The sequence below is a fragment of the Hippocampus bargibanti genome, linkage group LG14 (assembly GCF_051943395.1).
Source record: "Hippocampus bargibanti isolate YZ-2025 linkage group LG14, ASM5194339v1, whole genome shotgun sequence".
NCBI lineage: Eukaryota > Metazoa > Chordata > Actinopteri > Syngnathiformes > Syngnathidae > Hippocampus > Hippocampus bargibanti.
The window spans coordinates 17,516,271-17,543,672 of NC_142747.1; the positions used below are offsets into that span (position 1 = coordinate 17,516,271).

A 27,402-nucleotide genomic window follows, 5' to 3' on the forward strand; every position below is an offset into this window, starting at 1 on the left:
TTTTTTAATGTCCATATTACTGTATTTGCAACTATGAATCATTGCATAATGTAATTCTTGATCGTAATTATATTATAATCTGATAATTATTAGATTATAATATTTTCAGAATGTTTTTATAACTGAAACTAGAACGCCCCCAACAAACAAAACCAAACGATGTTGAAAAGCTGAAGCTGAATTGAAATGTTGAGAAACTCATGTTGAAACGTACAAAGTGAAACGAATGCTTTCACCTGTTCAGAAATGTGCAAACATGAAGGAATAATAAACATTTAGTATTTCATAAGTGGTTTCTAATGTGTTTTTGGGGGTTGGCAATGTAAATAGTTGCTAAAATGACTTGAATTGGGTCAATTTTTGAAATTGGAATGGCAATAATGGGGAACTATCGTGAATAAATGATGTGTGGGGTGAATAATGTCTAATTCGAGGATTGGGAAGTTTTTGAAGGTGAAAATAGGTCCTGGTTCTTTTTTAGTTCGAATTATTTGAATTGGAGAAAGTGTAGCCAGAGATCCCGTGACTGTAAAGTGTCCCTGCGAGTTTTGAAAGGCGCTTATAAATGAAATTTATTATTATCATAAAACTGTGTGAACGACTGATAGAAAGTTATTTTGCGTATGTGTGTGTAGCGTAGCCGATGAACATCGATATGATGCAATTCGAAAGTGTTGCAGTGACTATCGTGTCGGTCGAAAGACATCATCGAAGAGGTAAGCACAAGTGACAGTAGTATGACAGATACAAGTGGATCTTTCATCTTCTAAACTGTGAAGTCATGGAGCGACTTGAAGCCTGATGACGCCCCATTAGCGGTAAATGGCCAATCAGAGCCAAGAGGCAGACTTGTCCTCCTGGCCGCCATTAAAGAATTCAATCCATGAGCTGAAATAATGGAAATCTGCTGGAGCCAAGGAGCCCAAGCAGGGGGGCGCGCAAACCGATGAGTAGCCTCGCCGTTTCGCCCTTTCCTTCCCTTTCTCGGGGCGCCGTTTTCTGTCGGATCGCTCGGGGAGCAACATGCTGCTTGCTAGCGAAACGGCGGGGCGGCTGAGCTAATTGTTTTATGGAGGCTAGCGTTGTTGAACCTCTGGTATGTTAGCTCGTGTGCTAGCTGGCTAGCAGAGACCAGGGGGAGGGGAGAGACAGACGCACAGACAAGACAGACACACACAGAGTTCCTGTGCCATGAAATTGTTTCAGATCAGCTAGCAGCCATTAGCATTAGCGCACTTGGGGCTTAAGTTTCTCTCTCTGTCTCAGTTTTTTTTTGTGGGTGGGGGTGACTTTTGGAGCTCCCCGTTTTTTTTTTTGCACCGCGAATATCACTTAGTCAGCGGTAGTCAATACGGGTCATGTTAACTCGTGCTATTTTGCTATTTACGGTTATGTAGCCCCCGCCAGATCGTTCACCGGAAGCCCACGGAACAATACATTTTAAATCGGATCGATGAATCGTTTAGCTCGATGCTTGTCTTTGCGATCCATGACGTTGGCTTAGCTTTCGGGCTAGCGGCGGCGGCTAGCGCCGGCTGGAAGTTGCCTGACTGACTAGCGGCGGCTGGTCATAGAAGCGCTACCCCCCACCACCACCACCACTACCCCCGAGCGAGCAGTTCTTGTGTGAGACCATGGACTTAAAGGTTCCGAAGACGCAGTGACAAGGATGACTTCGTGCTTTGTACCAAACGGGGCCAGTTTGGAGGACTGCCATTCCAACCTCTTCTGCCTGGTGAGATGTGTGTGTGTGTGTGTGTGTGTGCGCGCGCGCGCGTGTTTGTGTCTAGCCCAGCTCGTTAGCTGCGCCCGCTGAGGCCACAGAAAGCCATTTTGGCTAATCAGGCTGCCGAGCTTTGTAACGTCACTTGCAGACTGGCGTGAAGGCATCGGGGCCTGCAACTTGCAAATAGTCATCTCGGCCAACTTCCATAATAGGAGCAGTACACACCGTGCAGGGGCCAAGTGGTGCCCACTTGCCTTGTGAATAAGGCTCAGGCGCCGCGAAGGGTGCACACAATACGCTGACATTAATTACGAGCAAGTCTTACTACAAACACGATGTCGTGTTAGACGTGCCCGTCAGCTGTTGAATGCTTTACCTACTAATCAGGTTCGACTGACGTGCACTTGTGCGTTGCCAACTTGACACATTAGTCACGATTGTGTGTCATTTTTCTAAACAACTCTGTTTATTTGTGACTTTCACTCGCCACTGCTCATTATGGGTGTTATGCCCAGTTGACTGTGTTTAATCAATTTAATTTTGTTCATGTAGCAACAAAGTGCGCATTTCGTGTTTGTGAACTTTGCATGTTCTACTTTGTGGTGGTACTCTGGCTTTTGACCACATTGCTAGAACATCTATGTCAGGTTAATTAAAGACTAAACCAGCAGTGCGTACACTTTATCAGCAAGGGCTTGAATTAAGAAATGAACAAATGATATATTTAACATTTATCAATATGTTGAGTATGCTCAATCTACATTATATTTTGATGTCACTTGCATAACTGCATTAAGCCATATCGCACTGCAGAGTGCAACTCATGCACATTTTCTATCTACTTCTCATGACTTGCACTGAATGGAATGGGCCTGAAATGCATAGTTTGAACATTCACAACTGATAGTGACCCACAATCGCATTTTCAAATAATCATCAGTCAATAGTGGAACACTACCACACTAGAACTTGTTTTTAAAAACAGCCTAAAATGGTTCTCCAGATTTCCCTTCTTCAAGGTTGCTATAATGCACTGGCAGATGTCTTGTGGGGAAATTAAAGCCCCCCCCCCACTCACTGTATGGAAATGCTTGGCTTGCTTGGTCCCCAAATCGTTTTTATAAATTTACGTTAAGTTTGCAACAGACAAATCATATTGGAGGCGAATAAGGCAAGTTTGATAGAAGATAGCAGATAGCGCTGTTCGATATGTATGTGACACATACCACAGGTGTATGATGACTAGCTACTTTTTTGTCAATGGTAATGTTCATAATGGATGATAAAGATAATCGACAAACATCAACTTACCTTTTTTTGTCTTTTTAACTCCGCTGTTGCCAAATGGCTATTCTTTTTTTGGAATAATGGAAAACTTGGAGGGCTCGCAATGCATAAGCAAATGTTATATCACACAGCGCTGGATGAATGGAGTAATCGTGCCATTTCACAACAGAATGAACCGTCACACACTTCACACACATTTATGATGAAACTCCCACAAATGAAAAAAAAAACATCTAACAGTAATGTGGCTGGCTTTCTGACTTGACCGATTGTTTTGAGATGGGGTGAAAGAAGTCAGAGACAGACAGAGAGAGAAAAAGATTCCAGCTCGGGTAAGGACCTGTATTATTTGTCTTCAGCCTCACATCAACCCCCTCCTTCCCTTTTTTTTCTCTTAAGGCTGATTTGACCGGGATCAAATGGCGACGCTTTGTGTGGGAAGGGCCCACCTCGTCGCCCATTCTCTTCCCTGTGACCGAAGAGGACCCCATCTTGTGCAGCTTCAGCCGGTGCATGGCAGCAGACGTGCTGAGCGTGTGGCGGCGGCACCACACGCCCGGACGCCGGGAGCTCTGGCTCTTCTGGTGGGGCGATGATCCGAGCTTCGCCGAGCTCATCCACAACGAGCTGTTGAGTGAGTTCACAATGTCTGATTCCGCATCATCTGGTGTGTATAAAATATTCAGTCAAGTGTAAGAATTCACAGGAGATAACACACAGGTAGAATAAAAGCACTTTGATTGAGAATAATGGCTTCAATTTTACATTTTCAAAAGCAAGACACTTTTTTTCCATTGCCGTTTGGATTATACAACATACAACTGATGTGTTGTGAGTCAGTCTTTCAAAGCTGTGTGGAATCTGCTGGCTTTCCGCCACCGGATATTCAGGCCGGTATGTAGCAGCTTTCCTCAAAAACGCTAGTGGAATTTGATTTTCGGCGAACCGTTCAAGATGACTTTTTTGGGGTTTTAAAAGTCTTTAGTCACTGAGTGGGATGCCCCTTCTTGGAAAGGGATCTGCACAGATGACGGGTGAAATAATAATACATTTCAATTATAAGGGCGTTTCAAAATTCTCAAGGTCATTTTAGTCACAGGATAAGTTCTTCTGTGGGTGAGCAGCGGCAGTCGCACATGGCAGCTTTCACTCAAACTGGAAGTAACTCAAATAGATAGAAAGCTTGATAGATAGCTGGCTAGATAGCGAATAGATAGCTAGCTACATAGCGAATAGATAGCTGGCTAGATAGCTAATAGATAGCTGGCTAGGTAGCTAATAGATGGCTGGCTAGATAGCTAATAGATGGCTGGCTCGATAGCTAATAGATAGCTGGCTAGATAGCTAATATATAGCTGGCTAGATAGCTAATAGATGACTGGCTAAATAGCTAATAGATGGCTGGTTAGATAGCTAATAGATAGCTAATAGGTAGCTAATAGATAGCTAATAGGTAGCTAATAGATTGCTGGCTAGATAGCTAATAGATTACTGGCTAGATAGCTAATAGATTGCTGGCTAGATAGCTGGCTAGATAGATGGCTAGATTGCTGGCTAGATTGCTAATAGATAGCTAATAGATAGCTGTCTAGCCAGCTAATAGATAGCTGGCTAGATAGCTATCTATTAGATGCACTGCTTCCTATTTGCCTCATGTCAGGCTCTATTATCTATATCTATTAGCTATATATTAGCTAGGTAGCTAATAGATAGCTACCTAGCTATCTATTGGCTAGGTAGCTAATAAATAGCTAGATAGCTAATATATAGCTGCCAGTGTTGCTCTGATTCCTTCATTGATCATGAGCCTGACACGAGGCAACACTTCAAAATAATAATGGGGGAAAAATGTGGCAGGCTTCATATAGTTGCATATAATCCTCAAATAAAAATATGTTCCAATTACTTGGTCCATAAAGTTTTAGCCGCAATATGCCAATGGATGACTGTATTCTATGTAAACAAAAAGTCGTGACAATGTCTTTGAAAAATATATTTCACCCAAGTTCAACCATACAGTTGAAACCTGACAGACAACTTTTCTTGCAGTTGAACACACAATATGAGCCATACCCGTTGGGATAAGTGCTTGTGCATTTCCAGTTTTCTAACATCTGCGTCTCCCTCCAGGCGAGGAAGATGGCGAGTGGGAAAGCGGCCTGTCTTATGAGTGTCGCACGCTCTTGTTCAAAGCAATCCACAACCTGCTGGAACGCTGCCTCATGAACCGCGGTTTGGTACGGATCGGCAAGTGGTTTGTGAGGCCCTATCAGAAGGATGAGAAAATCATCAACAAAAGGTAGCCTTTCCTGTTCACTCTTTGCTGCATTCAGATGGTGACCTCTCACTCTCTCTTCCCCACCTTAAAAATAAAATTAAAAATAATAACATAATTGGCCAATAGAGGTGAAATAACATTGAATGTTTATGTAGTCCACTCCAGTGCCAGGGTTTTTGTCATTGTCACTCAAATTGCAGTACCAGCAGAATATTGAGTTTTAGGACTACATTCAATGCAGCGTTAGAAACCTTAGATTCAATTCTTCCATCAGAAAAAAAAACGAGTTAATTAATAAATTATATGGGTCTGGAGTTATATGAGCTTGAAATGAGGGCAACTGTCCAAAATACTGTACAATGACCCTGGCACTGGAGTGGACACATTTTTGCACATCATCTGGCAGTGAATTAGTTAATGTTTTTCAATAATTGTCACTTTTTCATGGTTGAAATGACAAACAGCATCTGGGTGGTGGTTTAAAACAGCTGCCAAAGTCTGAGAGTATGTTTTTAGTAATTATTACTTTTTTAATGAACGGAAGAAGCAAATGTAAAGTGGAATGAATCAATCATTTCTGGCTAAGATTCAGTGTAGTGTATCATTAAATGAACATCGTGATTTATTTATTTTATTTGAAGGCATTTTAAAGACAATTTTTCTCCCTTGCTAGCCAATAAACAGGTTCGGGCTTTGGAAAATGCTGAGCATGCACTGTGGTTTTACAGCGACTATGTCAACAAGTACTATCTGAGGGCACTTGGCTGCTTCGAGAAATGAAAGCTCTGAACTGGTGGCTATTGTACTATTTGAAGGCCTTATTTTCCCTGGCTTTCTTCTTCTTATGCTTTTGTTTGTGAAAAATGACCTGATAATAAGACCAATGGTCCTATTGAAACACATTTGAAGCAGTCAGATGGAAGCTATTGAGAATACAACCCACTGCTACAAGAGATTCACTTGACACCTTGTTCCAAACTGTCATTATGTTGTTTCAAAAGCCCTCATCCTACTGTATTAAATGTGGCACTGTGCGTCTCTCACCCCGTCGCAGCGAGCACCTGTCCTGCACGTTCACATTTTTTGTGCACGGTGACAGCAGTGTGTGCACCAGTGTGGAGATTGCGCAACACCAGCCCCTGCAACGGCTGAGTGAGGATCACCTGAGCCTTGCCCAACAGAGCTCCAGCCCATTGCAAGGTAGTAATGTATTATTATTATTATTATTATTATTATTATTATTATCCGCACACACATTTTTTGACACAAATATTCTTTTGTTTACACATCTTTGTGTTCCAGTTATCTTAAGCCCTTATGGCTTGAACGGGACTCTGACGGGCCAGGGCTTCAAAATGTCGGATCACCCCACTCAGAAGCTCATTGAGGAGTGGCGGCAGTTTTATCCCATCAGCCCCAATCCCAAGGAGATCCAGGAGGAAAAGATGAACTACAGCGACTGGGAGGATGACTCCCTGGCGGCCGTGGAGGTCCTCGTTGGTGAGGCATCGCACATTTGAAATGGCTGAACAATCAAATTCAAATAGAATTGATCATGTTGTAGAATTTGATTTTCTCAATACAATTTGGTTAAATGAAAATAGACTTGCCTCCTTCTCTTGGTAAGATTTGTATTATGCTATTGATTCGGTCGGTTGTCCTTTAAAGGACAACCGACGTCTCCGCACATGTTGTGTCCATTATTTGTAAAATGGCTTCAAATGACTTCTACTCAGCGTATTTTAATAAGATTCCACCACATATAGCTATATTTTGCGTTTTAAGACTCGCGCTGAATATTTAGGAAGTCTTGTTTTTACGTTGGTGACGTCACTAAAGGAACGCCCCTGACCGAAAAAAGACACGTAGCAGTCCTTCCATCACATCAATGTATTTTGCTGTACTTGTTTGGTCTAACAACCTCGTGGTGCACCCAAACGCTGCCAGAAGAGGGCTTTCAAACTCCGTATAAGGAATTTATCAGCCTGTGGAAACGGAGGTGGCCACAGGAGGTCACCATTTTGTGCCTCTTTTTTTGGGTGAGACAGTTCCCCCCCAATGTTGCCTCAAAATTGCACGAAATAAATTCTTTAATCGATTGCAAACATGTATGCTTTCCTCTTCTGAACTACTTGAATCATATTCATAACTGGATGTGTAACAAGAAAGCATATTCTCCGATTCTGAAGCCATTGTTTTGATTCTCCAGCAATGCAAGACGTCTTGGCGTGACGTCACGAACTGGGGGCGGGACTTTCTGAAAATGCCCAATTCGCAGCTCAATTTTTTGCAGATTTTGGACGCTTTAAGTCATTTTTATTTGTGTTTATCATTTGAATAAAAAGATCATACTACATGTTTTGGGTATTTTAGATGCTATAAAACGTTTTTCTGATGTCAGTTAAAAAACAAAAAAGTGATGTCGCTTGTCCTTTAAATGAAAAGCGACTTGCCTCCTTCTCTTGGTAAGATTTGTATTATGCTATTGATGGATATGGAGTCTAAATTACCCTCACTATATTGAACAAAAGAAAATCGCAATAAAATGTTCATTTTTTTCCAAACCATCAATCAATATTTTTTAACTCATTCACTGCCATTCCCGAATTTATTTATTTATTTACCCATATAACTTAGGAATTAACTTTTTTTCTGGTGAAAGAAGAGAATTTAAGGTATGCTGCATAGAATGTTGATGTAGTCCTAAAATTCAATATTCTGTGAGTCCCCAAATTTGAGTGAAAATGACAAAAACCCTGGCACTCGAGTGGACACATTTTTGTATGTCTTGCAGTGAACCAGTTACGCATTTTTCTGATACGCGTTGTGAGTTTGTGTATGTGTTTCTCTTCCAGCTGGGGTGAGGATGGTGTACCCTTCCTGCTTGGTGCTCCTCCCCTTGACTGATGTCCCTGCAGTCGTCCCTCAAGGTGCTTCCAACACCTCGGGAAGCATGTCCAACGCCCAACCAAGCCAGGCCTCTCACAGAGATCCCGCCATGTCTTCTGTCACGCTGACACCACCAACATCACCAGAGGAAGCTCAGATTGGTATGACATCACTGATTTGACCCAATATATAGTATAAAAATCACAATGCATTTTAAGTGGAAAAATGAATTTCACATAGAAGTCAATTGATCACGAAATGCATTGAATTGATGAGTTAACATCCCACATTATATCAATGTATAACACGTTTATTTTGTGTCTATCGTAGACTATCAGCCTGCACAGAGGTGGCATAAATTGTCGTCTGCGTCTGACGGCTACAGTTCTACCAACACTTTTCACGGGGGGAAAATCCCTCGCAGGCTAGCCAGCCACATGGTGGAGTCCGTTTGGCAGGAATATAACATAAACCGCACTGGGAACAAGTACAATAAAGCATTTCATCTTTCAATCAAAAAAAAAAAAGTATGACAGGAGTTTCTTGTTAAATACCATTTTTTACATTGATAGGAGGAAGTTTACAAACTTGACCAACGGGAACTGTGAGGAGGAGGCAGACAAAAAAGTGCTGTGGGATTTCATGGAGCCTGTCCACAGGCCGCATTGCAATTGTTCAAGGTATGCCCATCAAATACTGTGGTTCTGGTATTTCCTCATATAACGATATCTTTGATTACCGTAGAAGGAAATCAGACCTGCAGGATTCTTTAATTACATATCTAGCTAGCTAGCTATCTAGCTCGCGATCTAGCCAGCTCTCTCATCTATCCATCCATCCATCTATCTATCTGTCTGATTAGCTATCGCGCAATCAAGATATCTATCTAGCTATCAATATATCTATCTCGCTTTCGGGCTAGCGAGCTATCTAGCTATACCAGCGTTATATTGTGACTGTTAGAACAACCTTATACTCTGACATTTGATGGCAGAAAGTAAAAAAAAACAAACTTTTTTGTGAGTACCTGTACTTTGTCTATACACAGTCCCAGATCTCACACAGTCAATTGTGAAAAAAACAACTAATGAACGCTGAAAAGAGCACAAGCAAAAGGTCTTTCCACTAATAATCTTCTAATCCTGAAGAAATGTGTAATTCTCATTGATAAGAGTAACATCCGACTTACGACCGAATTCCGTTCCGACCAAACGGTCGTAAGTCGAAATGGTCGTAAGTCGAAATCCATTCAAAATCTTGAATAGAAACTCTGAGGCTCAATGACACGCAAATGCCCCCCGCCCCCCTCTGGGGCCATCACACGGTCGATTGCTGTGCGAGAGTGAGATGCTGGCTGCCTGGCCAAAATTGCGTTGCTGGCCTGCTAACGCGTCAAATTAAAATGTCAAAAAATAGGGTCTGAAGGTCATGGTCGTAAGTACTGGTGGTCGTAAGTCGGATGATCCCGGTCACTATGAATAAAACCTGTACAGAATTTTATTTGTTACGAGCTTTAAATGTGAGAATGTCTTAGGTTGAGATTTTTTTTTTCCACTTCCCTCTTCCCTTAGACATAACAATCAAAAGCAGCGGACCAACAACCCCTCAGGACACCCGCCGTTGTCCGGCCAGCCCACCCCACCAGCCCCAAAGCACAAGCTGGTCGAGAAGCTGGAGAAAAGCGAGAAGCAGCAGAAAAGGCCGCAGACCCCCTTTCACCACCGCAACTGCGTGAGTGACGAGCAGCCGCTGGACGCTCAAACCCAAAGGCTTTGTCTTCGAGGGCAGGAAGAAGGCTCCTCTTACCCAAGCCTGCACCACGCGGACACCACGGCGCCCCCCAAAGCACCCACGTTGCACGCCCACGGTCCCCCCGCCGACCTCGTCGGATCGCCGCCGCCTCCGCCGCTCAGTCCTCACCCCTGCGACCATGTTGATGGCGACGTGACTCCGGGTGGCCTAAAGAACTCCACGCCCATTCACCAGCCCTTTTACCCGCCTTCAGTGGAGCCTTGCGTGCTGCCGCAGAAGAGCTCGTCAGAGGAACCCCCTCCGGAAAACATTCCCATGCCTTTACCCTTACCCCCACCCTTTAACGATACGTTGGATCCCACGGTGTTCATCGGTTCCGCCGTCAACCCGAACGAAGACCCCGGACACAACCCCTGGAAGTATTTCAACCTACCGAGGAAGAAGGCGTCCATCTTTCACACGCCTCTGCTACCTGTGGATAAAGTACGAGATGACGCTGGAAGCAACACCGGAGCTGAAAGTGTCGTGTCGGTTACAGAGTAAGCAATTTAGCAACACAGTTGAGAAAAGTATTGTATTTTCCAGCGTATAAGGCACACCCAAAAAGCCTTTATTTTCTTCAAAAGATGACCCTATGCCTTATACGCAGGTGCTCCTTATATATGAAGTCATATTGAGAGCCACAACAGGTGTCGGAACTACTGTCTACTGTGTAGAAGTAGTGCATAACCCCAGCCTCTACTGTAGCGCCTTATAATGTGGTGTGCCTAATAATTGGAAAAACTATATATTATGTACATATATATTTCTATATTTGGAACACTTTCCAATTATTGAAGGTGCACTATATAGTCCAGTGCGCCTAATATGTGGGAAAAATTGTAAAATACAGACACTCCCCAATTTACGAACATTTGAGTTACGAACAACGGTACATACGGACATTTTCGTAGTAACATATGTAGTATTCTCTTCAGTTGTACATGTCCATATCTTTACAGAGTAGAGCATATCTTACATTTTTCAATATAAACCAATACAGGTTACATATATAAGACTTAAAGGACAACCGACGTCTCCGGACAAGTTGTGTCCATAATTTGTAAAATGGCTTCAAATGACTTCTGAGCGTATTTCACAAAGATTCCACCGCATATAGCTATATTTTACGTTTTAAAACTCTTGCTGAATATTCAGGAAGTCTTGTTTTTGAGTTGGTGACGAGTCCGTACGTGACGTCACTGACGGAACGCCCCTGACCGAAAAAAAAGACATATTGTAGCAGTCCTTCCATCGCGTCACGTTTTGGCTGTACTTGTTCCACATTCTACTTGAGTAGAAGTATAGAATTACTTTTCGAAAAAATAGCATTGACATCCATCCGATAACAGGCTGGGTGTAGGATGAAAGCAGTAACACTTGTGATGATTGACAGACTCGAGAGCCAATTATGTTAGCATTTTCTTCCAGGTGTAAATAAAGCGTCGAAATAACAGTATTAAAACGTAATAAGCCTGAAAGGTAAATACTGATTAATGAACATGTTACGTGAAAAAAAGCTACTTAGATGCTGTAATGAAGTATTCATTTGTCATTGCTTGCCATTGGTCTTTCATGAACGATATGCTGTACACAGAATGACATCAAATCTCCTTTTCAGGTTGATGGCAGGCTTCATGCAGCCTCTTAAAGTGTCCCAAGAACTGGTCAAGACCTACACACAACGGAGAAACACAAGCCTGTCCTGCGTCATTACGGAGGGCGACCATAACGGGGAGCCGGACCCGTACGCTTTTCACGAAGGGGACGAGGAGTTCAGTTTCAAGGAAAAGAGGGACAAAGCCGGAGTTGACAGGGACGGGAGCAAGAAACACAAGGTGGGTGTCTTAATTTAGTTAAAAGGCATTATTTATAGCTACGAGGTTCATTATATAGTTGGGAATTGTGCATTTAATTTAGTGATTTTTTTTTTTGCATACATTTGCAAGAATGCATCTGGGTCACACCTTTGCGCCATTTATGCATTTTGACAGCCACTGGCGCAACTTTGTAACTCCACCGGCGTAAGTCTATTACGATTAGCGCATATTGCTACATGGTCTGCGCCACATAAGACATACTTCTATTAAAATAGCTAAAGAAACAAATTTAGTTCAACCGTAATTGAAAACTGTTTGTTTTCCATCATAGGTTTTAATTATTATTATTATTATTATTTAATTATTGAGCCATAATCACCTTGCATTTGTTTCGGTACGTTTACAAAGTTGTGGTAGAGTATAATTCGGGCTATTCCGTGATCCATCGGAAACTGTCGATAGGGATAATCGAATATTAATTTAGCCATAGTGCATTGCAGTGTTTACATCGAACATGGCGGATGGTTGCAATATGGAGCGTGAGAACAGGAGTAAAACTCCGAAAAACATTAAAAAGAGACAGCAAACTAACACATTCTCGTTTTTTTAAGAAACAATCCATCCAATAAGTCCACGGAGGGTAGTGACAATTGGTTGCAGCAAACTGCTGTTAATGATTTGAATCTAGTGGCTAATGTAAATAATGTCGCAGCTGTTGCAGCACATTGGAAATCTTCAAAGCAAAGAAATTTAAGTAGACACTTGTAAGTACTATTGCGATAAGTCTGTTCTCTTTGTCTTCTCTGTAATGCTGTAGAATGTCAAAATAGCACTGGATTGATTGTGTGGTCACTGAAAATTGAAAATGTTTATTATATGTATGAATAAATTCTTTGTCTTGAATTAAAATTGTTGAAATATTAGAACAGTAGATTTTACTCAAATAATGATTTTTCATTTGCTATTTAGAAATATAGTCCAATGAATGTACTTTGGTTTATTTCAATTAGTTTTGTATACTTTGGCAATCTAGTTAAATCAGGGCTAATAATAATAATCAATAGTGGCACTTTGTATTTGTCTGCGAATCGCTGCATTAGATGAAAAAAAAAATGATAACCTGCGGGTCATTTTTTGATGATCATTGAGTTTTGATCCGTTCTTCTTCTTAGCTGGATGATGGATCGGGGGCTTCGGATGACGGTGAGTGCCGACCAACCGCAGCTCATTGTGTATCAAAATCAAAAGCGAGAGCATTCTCACTCTGTGCTTTGTGTGAACGTGTTACAGAAGGTCAAGGTCCATCAGGCACTAAGCCAACCGCCTCCACCAGCCTCATCCATGAGAATGATTTAGCCGTTTCCTACAGTGACTTGGATAAAATCTTCAATTCGGATGAAGATGAGTTAACGGTAAGCGTGCGCGTGACGTTTCTTGGATTGTTTCAAAGCACCTATTCGTTTTTTTCACCGTTATTTAACTTGATGTGTCACATAGCCTGGATCCAAAAGAGCTGGCGCGGCTGTAGATGACAAGTTTGCGACGAAAGAAGCAAAGCCCACCTCTTTGGACCCCTTATCTTGTATAAGTAAGATCATCCAACCAATCTTTTAGAGTTGTGAATGTTTTTAATGCGAGGGAAGTAACACCCTCCTTTCCCACGGACAGGCACAGCAGATCTACACAAGATGTTTCCGACCCCGCCCTCTCTGGAACAACAGGGTTACTCCCCCATGAACTCTGGCAGCAAGGACAGCTTGGAAGCTGGGGCGGGCCTCACCCTGCTGGACGGCAGCCAGCTTAACAACCACTTCAAGATGGAGGTGGAGGAGGGCTTCTGCAGCCCCAAGCCTTCGGAAGTAAAGGTACGCAACACCTTACATGCGAGCTCGGGAACACATAGACGCCGTCTTTGAAATTCTCGCCTGCGTCTTTTCTTGTAGGACTTTTCTTTCGTGTACAAGCCGGAGACGAGTCAGCCGTTTATCGGCTGTTCCATGTACGCGCCCCTGAAGACGCTGCCCAGTCAGTGTCTGTTGCCGATCAAGCTGCCGGAGCACAAGTGCGTGTACATGCGCAGCTGGACTATTGGCAAAATGGAGCTGATGCCACCTGCGGTGAACAAAGACAAGTAAGAAATTTAGCATGTGAATCCGTTTCGTTTTAGGATGACAAACTTTTCAATTTGCAAATGTTAGTGCGAAAAGAAAACCTGTTAGAAACATAAAACTGGGAACCTCTTCGGGTGATGTTGCACAAACGAGAGGAACTGCAAAAGTGATGTGAAATTGGGTATCGTTTCACTGCCACTGTAAGTCATCAAGTAATTTTTTTTCTCAATGAAAGGTAATTCACGGTGGTTTATATTTTTCAGAGGTTGGACTCATGATAACGATGTTAAAAAAATGAAATTGAAAATATGACATCAATATCTACTTAAAGAAGCCTTTCCAATGACAAATACATACCTGCCAACTACTCCGGTTTTGCCATATTGAGTATAGTTTTAATTATCCTGTTACGGTTTATTAATGAAAATTACGGTTAACAATCAAAACAATAAGTGTTTCTAACAGGTTTTCTTTTCCCACTAATATTTGCAATTGAAAAGCAAAAGTACTCCACACGATAACAAACCACGTCTGCACTCAAAGAAAGGATGTGTGGAAAACTAGTCCGCCAGCCAACGTGACGCTTTTCGACCGTGTGATTTGGTGTTCATCTGCCGAAAACTAGTCCACCAGCCACCGTGGCGCTGTGTGGTTCGGTTCCTCCGCCAAAAACTAGTTCGTATGCCAAGATTTTATTCTTACGAATTTAATGTTCGTAAGGCGAAAAGTTTGTTAGCTAAAACATTCGTAAGCCGAGGTATCACTGTTTATCTTTTAACAGCTTCTCCCCGTTCTCTTCTAAAAGTAACATCCCAAGCGTGGAGCCCGATGACATCCAGACCCACACCCCTCAGACCCACACGCCCGCCATGTCCAGCAGCGCCCCACCCAGCAACAGTGGCGCTGGCATCCTCCCTTCCCCGGCAACGCCCCGGTTCTCCGTGCCCACGCCTCGCACGCCGCGCACCCCCAGAACGCCTCGTGGACCCTCCAGCGTCCAAGGCTCTCTCAAATACGACAACTCTGACCTCTACTCACCCGCTTCCACGTCGTCTACCTGCCGGCCGCTCAGCTCAGTGGAGCCGGCCACCGTCCCCTCCATCCCGGAGGCCCACAGCCTCTACGTCACGCTCATCCTCTCCGAATCGGTCATGAACCTCTTCAAAGACTGCAATTTCGACAGCTGCTGCGTCTGCGTGTGCAACATGAACATCCGAGGAGCTGACGTAGGCGTCTACCTTAAAGATAACGGCGAAGCCCAGTACCCTTGCACGTGCGGCTTCAGCGCCGTCGCCAATCGCCGCTTCGGACAGTCCGCCGGGCTCTTTTTGGAAGACGAGCTGGATGTGGTCGGCCGCGGCTCGGACGCCGGCCGCGATACGGAGCGCTGCTTTGAAGAGTTGCGGGCGTCTGCCAAACACAAGTCTTGCGGTTTGAAGGAGAAACCACCCGATGAGCTTATTCTACTGCTCCAAGACCAATGCACCAATCCTTTTGCGCCAATGGCGGGCGTGGAGTACCCCAAATTGAACTCTAATCCAAGCTCTTTTATGAGAGTCGAGGAGAGAGACTGTCATAATGATTGCTACATGGCACTGGAGCATGGCAGGCAGTTTATGGACAACATGTCGGGAGGAAAAGTGGATGAAACACTCGTGAAAAGCACCTGTCTTCATCAGTGGCCAAAATGCAAATGTAGGTATCCATTCGCTTTAATTTTTTTTCCTGTTTGCATTTATTTATTTATTTGTATTTTCTAGATTTGTGACGTAAGATTTTCTTTGTGTCCCCTTGTGAAGCAGCGGACATGCACAAGCTGTTCTCTCAGGATGTGCTGCGAGTGTTGTTGTCCCTCCAGCCTGTCTTGCAGGACGCCATTCAAAAAAAGAGAAGCGTGCGCTCGTGGGGGGTTCAAGGACCTCTCACCTGGCAACAATTTCACAAAATGGCAGGGAGGGGGTCTTATGGTACGCCTGCGGAGAACACATTAGAAATTTTAGTTTACGTTTGCAGCTTCCTCAACCAGTTAATCTTCACGCAGGTACGGATGAGTCTCCTGAACCATTGCCCATCCCCACGTTTCTGGTGGGCTATGAGTACGATTTTATGGTACTGTCCCCCTTTGGCTTGCCCTATTGGGAAAAACTGCTTCTGGATCCTTTTGGCTCCCAGCGGGATGTTGCCTTTGTCGTCATCTGCCCAGAAAGTGAGACACTACTCTGCCGGGCTAAAACTTTCTTCAAAGACTTAAGCGCCATGTATGAGGTATGCCCGTTTCTCTCTGTTCTTCTTTTGTTTATATTACCCCAGAAATTTTTTGTCCATCATCTAAAGATGTAATTGGATTTTCTCGCGACAGGCGTGCCAGCTCGGGCAGCACAGGCCCATCTGCAAAAGTCACCCCGAGGGCATCCTGAAGGTCGGTAGTACAGAAGACAGGAGCATGGCCGAGCAGCCCCTCAGCGACTGGTTCCTCAAAATGGCCGCGAGAGATGGCAACAGCGAGGCCTTCAATAAACTCAAAGTCTTTGCTCAAGTGTGCCGCTATGATCTAGGTACCTAACTGCAATTTTAATTTTTGTGGTTTAGTTCTGGTCCAATGTGGCAGAATCCCTGTTTCAATTCCTTTTTTACAACACGGGATATTATTGTTCCAGACCCAACTAAGTTGATGAAACATGTAAAGAGGGAAAAATGTATACCAAGTACCATATTTTCCGGTATATAAGCTGCACCCAAAAGCCTCTATTTTCTTCAAAAGATGACCCTACACCTTATACGTACCTTATACTGCGCCTTATATATAAAGTAGTATTGAGCCACAACAGGTCTCACAACAACTGACAGCAGCCCATGTAGAAGTAGTGCATAACCCTAGCCTCTACTGTAACACCTTATAATGTAGTGTCCCTTATATTTGGAAAACTTTTATATATTCATGTATTGTACAGGTAACATCCGACTTACGACCGAGTTCTATTCAGACCAAATGGGCGTAAGTCAAAATGGTCGTAAGTCGAAATCCATTTAGAATGTTGAATAGAGACTCAGAGGCTAAATGATTCAACCCCCCCCCCCCCCCCCACCTTATAGTCCGGTGCGCCTTGTACAGGTAGCATCCGACTTACGACTGGGTTCCGTTCCGACAAAACGGTCGTAAGTCAAACGGTCGTAAGTCAAAATCCTTTCAAAATGGCCGAGGCAATGTTTATATGTTGTTTTTTACTTTAACTTTTAGTGTCATTTTTTTATATTTCGTATTATCGATTTTTATTACTGTGTTGGCGCACACGCATTCTGCTGACCCAAATACGCATGGCTTCCCACGCATGCGCGCTCTTGAAAAATTGCCGTCCCTGCTAACGGTGAAGCCCATCGTAAGTTGTGCCGGTGGTACGTCGGATGTTACCTGTATATGGAAAAAGTTTTAAAATACGCCTTTTACTCCGGTGCACCATATACACCAAAAAATACGGGTACCCATTATATAGCTTTTGTGGATTTTTTTTTTATTTTTTATTTATTTTTTGCATGTCTAATACAATGAGTAGTGAGAGCATCCATGTTGAATCACATCTCCTCCCCCAGCTCCCTATCTATCGGAGCAGTCTCTGGACAGATCGCTCCTTTCCCAACGGAACCCCGGCACGGCATCTTCTGCCAAATCTGCTTCCACTAGCGCCCCCACTGGACACCCGAACGGCACCAGCGCGGCCCAGATGAACAGTGCCCCTCCGTCCGCCCCCTCCGTCCCCCACGCCATGAGTGGCTTGTCGTCATCCAAGCCGGGTGCCTACCCCCAGTTTGGGGCCGGCGGTTTACAGGGCGGCGCGTCACATAACGGGCCACAGACCATCTCGCAGGGACCGGGTGCGGAAAATGGGGTCACTTCCCAGTGCCCAAGTGAGCCACCTGAGAGGTGAGTCATGACTGTGCGTTGTTGTTATGATGACTACGACTGCTTTTAACCATAAGATGGTCAAGGCAATGACTAAAATGTACTCCTTTGCCCCAATTTGAACAAAACGTTCCTTTGATATTGAATGTATTAAACCAGTGGTGTCAAAGCCAAGGCCCCGGAGGCCAAATTTGGCCCCGCCACATCATTTTATTCGGTCCGCGGAAGGAAATCAAACTTGTGAAATTCCATGAGGCTTGCTAAAGTCCGAACTAAAATTTCAAATAGTCCCGTGTAAACCACAATAACAAGCATTATTTTTTACTTCAAATTTGAAAACTAGTAATTCATTAATTTGTTGTGCACTCTATATGTAATATGTGGAGGGGACGAAACATTCTAATGGCTTCAAATTCATAATGGCCCCCGAGAGGAAACCGTAACTACAATGTGGCCCACGGGATAAAAATAGTTTGACACCTTTGCGCCATCTTGAAGTCAAACCCCCCCCCAAAAAAACAAACTAAATAAGAAATAATGTGGAGCAGCTCTTGATGAAAGAGGAGAGGATCAAAACGTCCTTTTCATCAACGGCTCAGGGACGCCATGGTAGAAATGTGCACGTTTGCTACAAGCTAAATGTTGAAAGCAAAAAACACGAAGTTGCTAAGTGGCTAGCTATCTGTTGGCTATCTATTAGCTATCTACTAGCTGGCGAGCTAGCTTTCTATCTGTGTATTTAATAGACATTCAGTGTATTAGCTAACTATCTAGTTAGCTAGCTTTTAGCTATATAACTATCGAGGTGGCTAGCTAGCTATCTAGCTAGCTATATGTTGGGTGTCTATTAGCTATCTACTAGCTGGTTAGCTACCTTTCTATCTATATACTCATATACAGTAAAGTCTCGTTATATCGATATTCAAGGGAGTCCGAAAAAATATCGATATAACCGGGACTATCGATATATCCGACCCTGTTTGCATGTAATTTTCTCCGTGCGTGCATAGAAATAGTATCGATATAACCGGGACTATCGATATATCCGATATCGATATAACGAGACTTTACTGTATATATATATATATATATATATATATATATATGAAATGTATTATTATTATAACCATTTTTTTCTTCACCTCCACAGCACAATGGAACGAGACAAAGTGGGCAAGCCGACAGACGGGGAATCCCACGCCATCTCCTACCCGCCTGCCATCGTGGTGTACATCGTGGACCCGTTCAGTTACACGGACGCCGACCGCGAGGTGCATTCCAGCGCTTATACGTTGGGCCTCCTGCGCTGCTACATGGAGATGCTCCAATTCCTTCCCGCCCGAATCAGAAATGCTGTTTCCGTACAGGTAGGTGTCACAATGGCATGAAGCGGCGCGAGGGCTGAGGAATTATTTTTTAAATTGAAATCCCACAATATACAGTAAAGTCTCGATATATCGATAGTCCCGGTTATATCGATACTATTTCTATGCACGCACGGAGAAAATTACATGCAAACAGGGTCGGATATATTGATAGTCCCGGTTATATCGATATTTTTTCGGACTCCCTTGAATATCGATATAACGAGACTTTACTGTATTATATATTTTTCATAGAATTTATAGAATATATATTAAATTATAATATATTCTATAAATACATTAAATATTTTAAGTCATGTAAGTGTGAGTTGTTTTGAATCTGAAAACTATTGAGGTTAATAATTTATGAGTGACATTTGACATTTTTCCCCACACCTACTCTTCACTAGTACAGTGATACCTTGGCTTACAAACTTAATTGGTTCACAGACAGTGTGGAAGGCGAAAAGTGTGTATCCCAAAAATTAATTTCCCATAGGAAACCAGTAAAATGAGAATAATCCATTCCCAGGTCATCATAAAACCTAATTTTCTAAGCCTTAAAACTACACAAAATATACCTTATTTTATGTATAATAAATGTGCTATGGTATTATAATTAAAGAAATAAACTGTGCTATATAGTAAAGTCGTTTTATTTACCTTTGTGATGGTCGTTGATGGCCTGATGGAATGGAGTGGCCGGTTTCCTCAGCATTAAACACTTGATGAGGAACATAACCTTCTTTCACCATCTTGAGGTGCTTTCTCTGTGATAATTTTACCTAGTTCCTCATCCATTGTGTTATGTTTAGCTGGGTTGATAGCTTTTTGCATCAAGTGTACAGATGACTTGTGCGGGTCATTTGTGGAGCCTGATTGATGGGAATTTTAACCTTGCAGTCGACACTCTGCCTTTGAACTATCAAAGTTGAAACGAGTCCAAATGTCACTGTTTTTCTATCGATTTTGTCTGCCTGTCACTTTCATGTTTAAACCACCTCCCCTCACTGCTGCGTTCTTGACCAATCATGGGGGCGGGGAATAGAGGACAAAAAAATATCGTTTGCCATTTTATTTTTGGGAGAATGACTTCACTCTCTCTGTGTGTAATCCCCACCCCCTCACTGCTGCGTTCTTGACCAGTCACATGGCTTTAACCGACGACTGGGGGCGGGGAATAGAGGACAAAAACAAGCCGGCTGCCATTTTCATGTTAGGAGAACGGGCTCGTACGCGACACATCACTCATTGTGGCAGCTCCATGTGTATCCCGAAAAATAGTTTGTATGCCAAGGTAACATTTTCATAAATTTAACGTTCGTAAACCGAAAAGTTTGTAAGCCAAGGGGTTCGTAAACCGAGGTATCAATGTATTATTCACAGCCAACGTGTATTTCTTGCTTTCACTCTCTCTGTTTTAAAATGTTATTCCCCTTTGACCCCCCAAACATTTTTAACAACCATCATCTTCTTGCTTGTGTTTTGTCACAGATTGTTCCATGCCAGTACCTCCTGCAGCCGGTGCACAGCGGCGAGCGTCACCTGTATGGACAGCATCTCAAGTCACTCGCCTTCTCCGTCTTCACGCAGTGTCGGCGGCCCCTGCCGAACTCCACCAACTTTAAATCTCTGACGGGCTTCGGTCCTGGACTTGCCATTGACATGGCGCTCAAAAACCCAGAGGTAGAATCACGAAAGTGGGATTGGGCGACAGTTCGGAACGAAAATCTCACCTTTCTTTGCCACAGAAATCTTTAATGCTTATAAGTTGCTGAATTCCTGAATTTACTTTTGACCTTGGAAATGGAAACAAAATTGCTATTAATAAGTAATACTATTAATAATAATAATAACAATAATAATACATTTCATTTATAAGCGGCTTTCAAAACTCTCATCGTCACTTTACTGTCACAGGATAAGTTTTTCTGTGGGTGAGCAGCGGCAGCCACACGCACCAGCGTTCACTCAACCCGGAAGTAACTCAAATAGAAAGTGAGCTAGCTAGCTAATGGATAGCTAATAGATGGCGAGATGGCTAATAGATGGCCGGCTGGATGGCTAATGGATGGCCGGCTAGATGGCTAATAGATAGCCGGCTGGATGGCTAATAGATAGCTGGCTCGATGGCTAATAGATAGCTGGCTAGAGGGCTAATAGATGGCCCGCTAGATCGCTAATGGATGGCCGGCTCGATGGCTCATAGATGGCCGGCTAGATGGCTAATAGATGGCCGGCTAGATGGCTAATAGATGGCCGGCTGGATGGCTAATAGATAGCCGGCTCGATGGCTAATAGATAGCCGACTCGATAGCTACATAGCTAATATCTAGCAAATAGCTAGCTAGATAGATAACTAAAAGAAGTGAAGAGAGGAAAAATAAATAACAATAAAGTTAGGAAAAAAGACAAACAAAGAAGCTAAATGGGACGAAAGAAAGTTGAGCTAAAAATAAGGAAAAAAGACAAAAAGCCACATTCAAACAGCGCGACAAAATGGCTGCCGAGGGGAAAAAAGGAAGAGCAGCACCTCCACCAAGAGTTTACTGTTCGTCCAGCAGTCGATCGTATTCCAGCGTCAAGTTGGCGGCTTGTGTCTTCATGGCTGTTACATCACCGTCGCCGTCGCCTTTAGCATGATAGCTACGCTAGTTAGGATGATTTCGCCTTGTCTTATCTAAAATGCTTTTGGCATCTTAATCTACTTCAACTAACCTTTCCTCCTATCCATGCAGAGGCCGGAGTGTCTGCGTCTGTACACGCCACCTTTTATTCTGGCACCGGTGAAAGATAAGCAAACAGAGCTGGGCGAGACTTTCGGGGAGGCCTCGCAGAAGTACAACATCCTGTTTGTGGGCTACTGCCTTTCTCACGACCAGCGCTGGCTGCTGGCCTCTTGCACCGACCAGCACGGCGAGCTGCTGGAGAGTTGCATCATTAGCATCGACGTACCTAACAGGTGAGCCCAATCGACGATCTCTTTCGGCTTTTGCTCAAAATGATTTCTCGTGCTTTCGGTGGAAGGGCCCGCAGGAAAATGGGCTCGGCCCGACGGCTCGGTCTGCAGAAGCTGTGGGATTGGTGCCTGGGCCTGGTGCAAGTGACGTCGTTGCCGTGGAGGGTGGTGATTGGTCGCCTGGGTAGGATGGGCCATGGTGAACTAAGAGGTGAACACACACAAAAAAAAACATGGCATTACTAAATTGAATTCGATCTAGAGCGCAACTTACACTGAATTGGAAAAAAAAATTGTCAGTCTTCTCATGCAGTGTTTGTCTCCCTCTGGTGGTTAGCGTGAAAATCACAATTAAATGTTCAGGCTGTGCTGAATCTAACAGTGGCGTCATCATAAAAAATATAATAATAATACATTTAATTTATTAGCGCCTTTCAAAACTCTCAAGGTCGCTTAACAATCACGGGTTAAGTTTTTTTCTGTTGGTGAGCAGCGGCAGTTTTCACTCAATCCGGAATAAATCATGATAGGAAGCTAGCTAGCTAGCTAATAGATACCTAGACAGCTTGATAGCTAATAGATAGCTCACTAAATAGCTCGTCAGCCATCTAGATAGCTAATAGCAAATAGATAGCAAATAAAGTGCTAACTAGGTAGCCAGCTAAATCGCTAGCTAGCTAGCTAATAGATTACTAGACAGCTCGATAGCTAATAGATAGCTCGCTAAATAGCTCGTCAGCCAGCTAGATAGCTAATAGCAAATAGATAGCAAATAAAGTGCTAACTAGGTAGCAGCTAAATCGCTATCTAGCTAATAGATTACTAGACAGCTCGATAGCTAATAGATAGCTAGCTAAATAGCTAGTGAGTCAGCTAGATAGCTATTAGCAAATAGATAGCAAGTAAAGTGCTATCTAGGTAGCCAGCTAAATCGCTAGCTAGCTAGACAGATCGATACCTAATAGACAGCTAGCTAAATACCTAGTGAGCCAGCTAGCTAGCTAATAAATAGCTAGACAGCTCGATATCTAATAGATAGCTAGCTAAATAGCTAATGATCCAGCTAGATAGCTAATAGCAAATGGATAGCAAATAAAGTGCGAGTTAGGTAGCCAGCTAAATCACTAGCTAGCTAGCCAGCCGATAGATAGCTATCTAAATGGCTAGTGAGCCAGCTAGATAGCTAATAGCAAATAGATAGCAAATAAAGTGCTAGCTAGGTAGCCAGCTAAATCGCTAGATAGCTTGCTAGATAGCTAGCTAGAAAGCCAGATAGCCAGGGATATAGATATATAGATAGATGAATAGGTAGATAAATAAAAGCAAAATACAATACATACATACTGATTCATATAGCGCTTTAACAACAGCTGAAGCCTTGCGCAAGGGGAAAAACACTACCAGAGGTCTGACCAGCGCTTTATCGGCACCTAAATAAGAAAAAAAATAACCTGAACTAATTTGAGAATGCCGCTCCACATCATGCTTTTCAATTCTTGAATAAAATTCGGGAATGGCAGTGAATGAGTTGTTCGGTTGTTGCAGATTGGAGTATTCTGCTGAGCAGAAGGAACCTTCAGTCCCTCAGCAAACGCCTGAAGGAGACGTGCCGGATGTGCGGCATCTCGGCCGCAGACACTCCCAGCATCCTTAGCGCCTGCCTGGTCGCCATGGAGCCGCAGGGTTCTTTTGTGGTCATGCCAGGTAAAACTGTTTTTGCATTTCACTAAAAATATCCGCCTGCGTTTTTTGGGTATTTTCGATGCTATAAAACGTTTTTCTGATGTCAGTTAGGGAACAAAAAAAAAATGTGTTGGTTGTCCTTTAAATAATTTTTTTGGGGGATCCAGATTCCGTGTCAACGGGCTCAGTGTTCGGCCGCAGCACCACCCTCAACATGCAGACGTCGCAGCTGAGCACGCCGCAGGACACGTCGTGCACGCACATCTTAGTGTTCCCCACCTCGGCCATGGTTCAAGTCAACACCAACACGTCGGAACCCATCGATATCAACTTCAACCCCATCAATCCGGGTAAGCGTTAGCAATGCGTCGTTAGCTAGCGGTCGAACATAGCTAACCGTTCGCTTCTCGCAGACGGCTCGGACGGAATGGGCATCTTTGACCTGTTCGATAACGACATGGTGGATCCGGACATTATCAGCATTCTGCCCAACTCGCCCACCACGTCGCCCGTTCACTCGCCTAGCTCACATTATCACCACGGCGGCGACGGAAGCAAGGTTTGTACTGGTTATACGGTAGCCATTTTTATTTACAGTAAAGTCTCGTTATATCGATATTCTCAGGAGTGGGAAAAAAATATCGATATAACCGGACTATCGATATATCCGATCCTGCGGCATGTAAATTTTCTCCTTGGGTTCATAGAAATAGTATCGTAATAAGCAGTACTATCGATATAACGAGACTTTACTGTATTTATTTGAGTGTTTATTTTAACTGTTTTCATCTCCCATTTGTGCGCTACGATGTTTCCCAACTTTTGAGCTAAGTCGCGGACAGTGATACCTTGGCTTACGAAATTAATTGCTTCCCAGACAGTGTGTAAGGCGAAAAGTGTGTATCCCAAAAAATAATTTCCCATAGGAAACCATTAAAATGAGAATAATCTGTTCCCAGATCCCCATAAAAACATAATTGTCCAATTTTCTAAGCCTTAAAACTACACAAAATCTACCTTATTTTATGTATAATAAATGTGCTATTGTATTATAACTAAAGAAATAAACTGTACTGTATAATAAAGTTGTTTTATTGACCTTTGTGATGGTCGTTGATGGCTTGATGGAAAGGAATGGCCGGTTTCCTCAGCATTAAACACTTGATGAGGAACGTAGCCTTCTTCTTTCACCATCTTGAGGTGCTTTCTCTGCGATAATTTTATCTAGTTCCTCATCATTGTGTTCTGTTTAGCTTGGTTGATAGCTTTTTTGCATCAGGTGTACAGATAGCTTGTGTGGGTTATTTCTAGAGCCTGATTGATGGGATATGTTAACCTTGCAGTGCTTTTTGTGCACCCAAGCATGAAAAACAAAACCCAAACAAATTCAAGAATGGCGCTCTACGTCATATTTTCAATTCCCGAATAAATTTGTAAATGGCAATGAATTAGTTAATAATGTTTTGTGTGTGTGTGTGTGTGTGTGTGTCTATGCTGTGTTTTAGGGTCAGAGCGCCGACCGCATGGAGTCTCACGAGGAAGCCTTGAACATCCTGCAGCAGCCAATGGCGCTGGGCTACTTTGTGTCCACCGCCAAAGCCGGTCCGCTGCCCGACTGGTTCTGGTCAGCATGTCCTCAAGCTCAGAACCAGTGTCCACTATTCCTCAAGGTACACGACTGGTCTTTTCTTGTTGTTGTTTGTTGTTGTTTTCCACCCTTCATGGCGATGTGACCGTTGTCTCCATCAGGCTTCTCTGCACCTTCACGTGTCCTCTGTCCAATCTGACGAGCTGCTGCACAGTAAACACTCCCACCCCCTCGACTCCAACCACACCTCAGATGTCCTCAGGTCAGTCACATTGATTGACTTATTGATTGTATCCCAAAAATTAATTTCCCATAGGAAACCATTAAAATGAGAATAATCCGTTCCCAGGTCCCCATAAAACACAATTTTCTACTTTCTAATCTTCTAAGCCTTAAAACTACACAAAATATACCTTATTTTATATATAATAAATGTGTTATGGTATTATAATTAAAGAAATAAACTGTACTGTATAATAAAGTCGTTTCATCATCAGCATTAAACACTTGATGAGGAACGTAACCTTCTTCTTTCACCATCTTCCCTTGTAGGTGCTTTCTCTGCGATAATTGTATCTAGTTCCTCATCAATTGTGTTCTGTTTAGCTGGGTTGATAGCTTTTTGCATCAAGTGTACAGACGGCTTATGCGGGTTGTTTGTGGAGCCTGATTGATGGGGTATTTTAACCTTGCAGTCTACACTGCCTTTGAACTATCAAAGTTGAAACTCTCTCACTGTCGTCTGCCTGTCTCTTTAATGTTTAAACCACCTCCCCTCACTGATGTGTTCTTAACCAATCACATGGCTTTAACTGAAGACTGGGGGCGGGGAATAGAGGACAAAAACAGTCGGTTGCCATGTTGTTGTTAGAAGAATGCGCTTTTTTTGTGAATGACGCATCACTCATTGAGGCAGCTCCGTGTACGAAAAAAGTTCGTGTGCCAAGGTAAAATGTTCATAAATTTAACGTTCGTAAACCGAAAAGTTCGTAAGCCAAGGGGTTCGTAAACCGAGGTCTTGCCGTACTTATATTTGAAAGATGAGGAAATATTGTTACTTGCTAAACAGATGTGAACATTAAACGCCTGCTTTTTTTCTTCTTAGATTTGTCCTAGAGCAGTATAACGCCCTCTCGTGGTTGACCTGCGACCCCGCCACTCAGGACCGCCGCTCCTGTCTACCAGTTCACTTTGTGGTCCTGACGCAGATGTACAACTTCATCATGAACATGATCTGAAAACCTCAACAAGCCGTCACGTGACTCGCCACGAGCAGGAAGAAGCCTCACGGCGCTCCCCGCCAGCGTCCAATCAGATGCCAAGAATCCATTTTGGGGGATGATCAAGGGAGGTTTTTAAATGACTGTAGATTGCAATTTGAAATTTTATCCCAATGAAATGCCTGCATATATTATTTATTGTAAGTTTTTAAATGTGGAATTTTTAACGCTTACCATCTTTTTTTATATATTCCAAAACCTACTAGCGGGTGTGTACATCTCAAGTGTAAAAGAAAGTGGATTTGGAACCCAGTGGTGAACTTTTTTTGCTGTAGATGACTTTTAGAATCTTATTTTTTCAAAGAAGGGGGGGGGGGGTACACACCTTTTTATCGCCTCGCTGTAAACATGAAGTGGACGCCTGGTCCCGCCCCCACCCGGGCGAGTACGCGCGCTCACCCGCCATTTTGGGGCTCCGGTCGCTCTTGCACACTTTTAACTCAATGAGCTCTGAAGATGAATTCAAAAGGTACAATTGTCAGATGATATATTTTATATAACAGATTTAGGTAATCTTATGTGTGCGTGCGTGCGTGTGAGTGTGTGTATATGATGTGTACATATATTTGTGTGCCGCTACTGATGGTGCAGCTTCTGTTTTAGGAATAAAGTGCGTTGACATGATACCTCCCTCCTTGGATTAATTTGACTTTTCCTTTGAAATGGGGAACCCAGAGTAAAAAAAAATGTTTTTTACAATAAATTCTATGCATGCCCACTTGTCCAAA

The 27,402-nt window shown here is 43.2% G+C and overlaps 1 protein-coding gene across 3 annotated transcripts; it reads left to right on the forward strand.

Annotated features, from left to right (window-relative positions):
- The first annotated feature begins 839 nt into the window (after positions 1-839).
- LOC148888628 (mediator of RNA polymerase II transcription subunit 13-like) lies at positions 840-27,296 on the forward strand. Of its 3 annotated transcripts, none has more exons than XM_089013527.1 (30): positions 840-1,735; positions 3,413-3,647; positions 5,144-5,312; positions 6,346-6,491; positions 6,594-6,791; positions 8,147-8,341; positions 8,511-8,667; positions 8,753-8,860; positions 9,752-10,471; positions 11,593-11,809; positions 12,964-12,994; positions 13,082-13,203; positions 13,289-13,379; positions 13,460-13,656; positions 13,735-13,922; positions 14,684-15,597; positions 15,702-15,869; positions 15,944-16,167; positions 16,262-16,457; positions 17,491-17,821; positions 18,951-19,167; positions 20,659-20,850; positions 21,903-22,126; positions 22,192-22,334; positions 23,669-23,827; positions 23,974-24,156; positions 24,220-24,365; positions 25,312-25,476; positions 25,556-25,656; positions 26,500-27,296. In XM_089013527.1, the coding sequence occupies exons 1-30, from the start codon at positions 1,670-1,672 to the stop codon at positions 26,630-26,632; spliced, it is 6,336 nt and encodes a 2,111-aa protein (XP_088869653.1). In that variant the 5' UTR covers positions 840-1,669; the 3' UTR covers positions 26,633-27,296. The 3 variants fall into 3 exon arrangements, with proteins under 3 accessions (XP_088869653.1, XP_088869654.1, XP_088869656.1); XM_089013528.1 differs by having other exon boundaries at positions 15,705-15,869; XM_089013530.1 differs by having other exon boundaries at positions 841-1,735; positions 14,708-15,597.
- Positions 27,297-27,402: the final 106 nt, after the last annotated feature.

What these genes read in the sequence shown, in the direction of transcription:
- LOC148888628 (XM_089013527.1), top strand. Translation starts at nt 1,670, where the DNA reads ATGACTTCGTGCTTTGTACCAAACGGGGCCAGTTTGGAGGACTGCCAT. An exon ending in ACGGGAGCAAGAAACACAAG is followed by an intron (nt 11,810 to 12,963) that starts GTGGGTGTCTTA and finishes TCTTCTTCTTAG; the next exon opens with CTGGATGATGGATCGGGGGC. An exon ending in GGGCCATGGTGAACTAAGAG is followed by an intron (nt 22,335 to 23,668) that starts GTGAACACACAC and finishes CGGTTGTTGCAG; the next exon opens with ATTGGAGTATTCTGCTGAGC.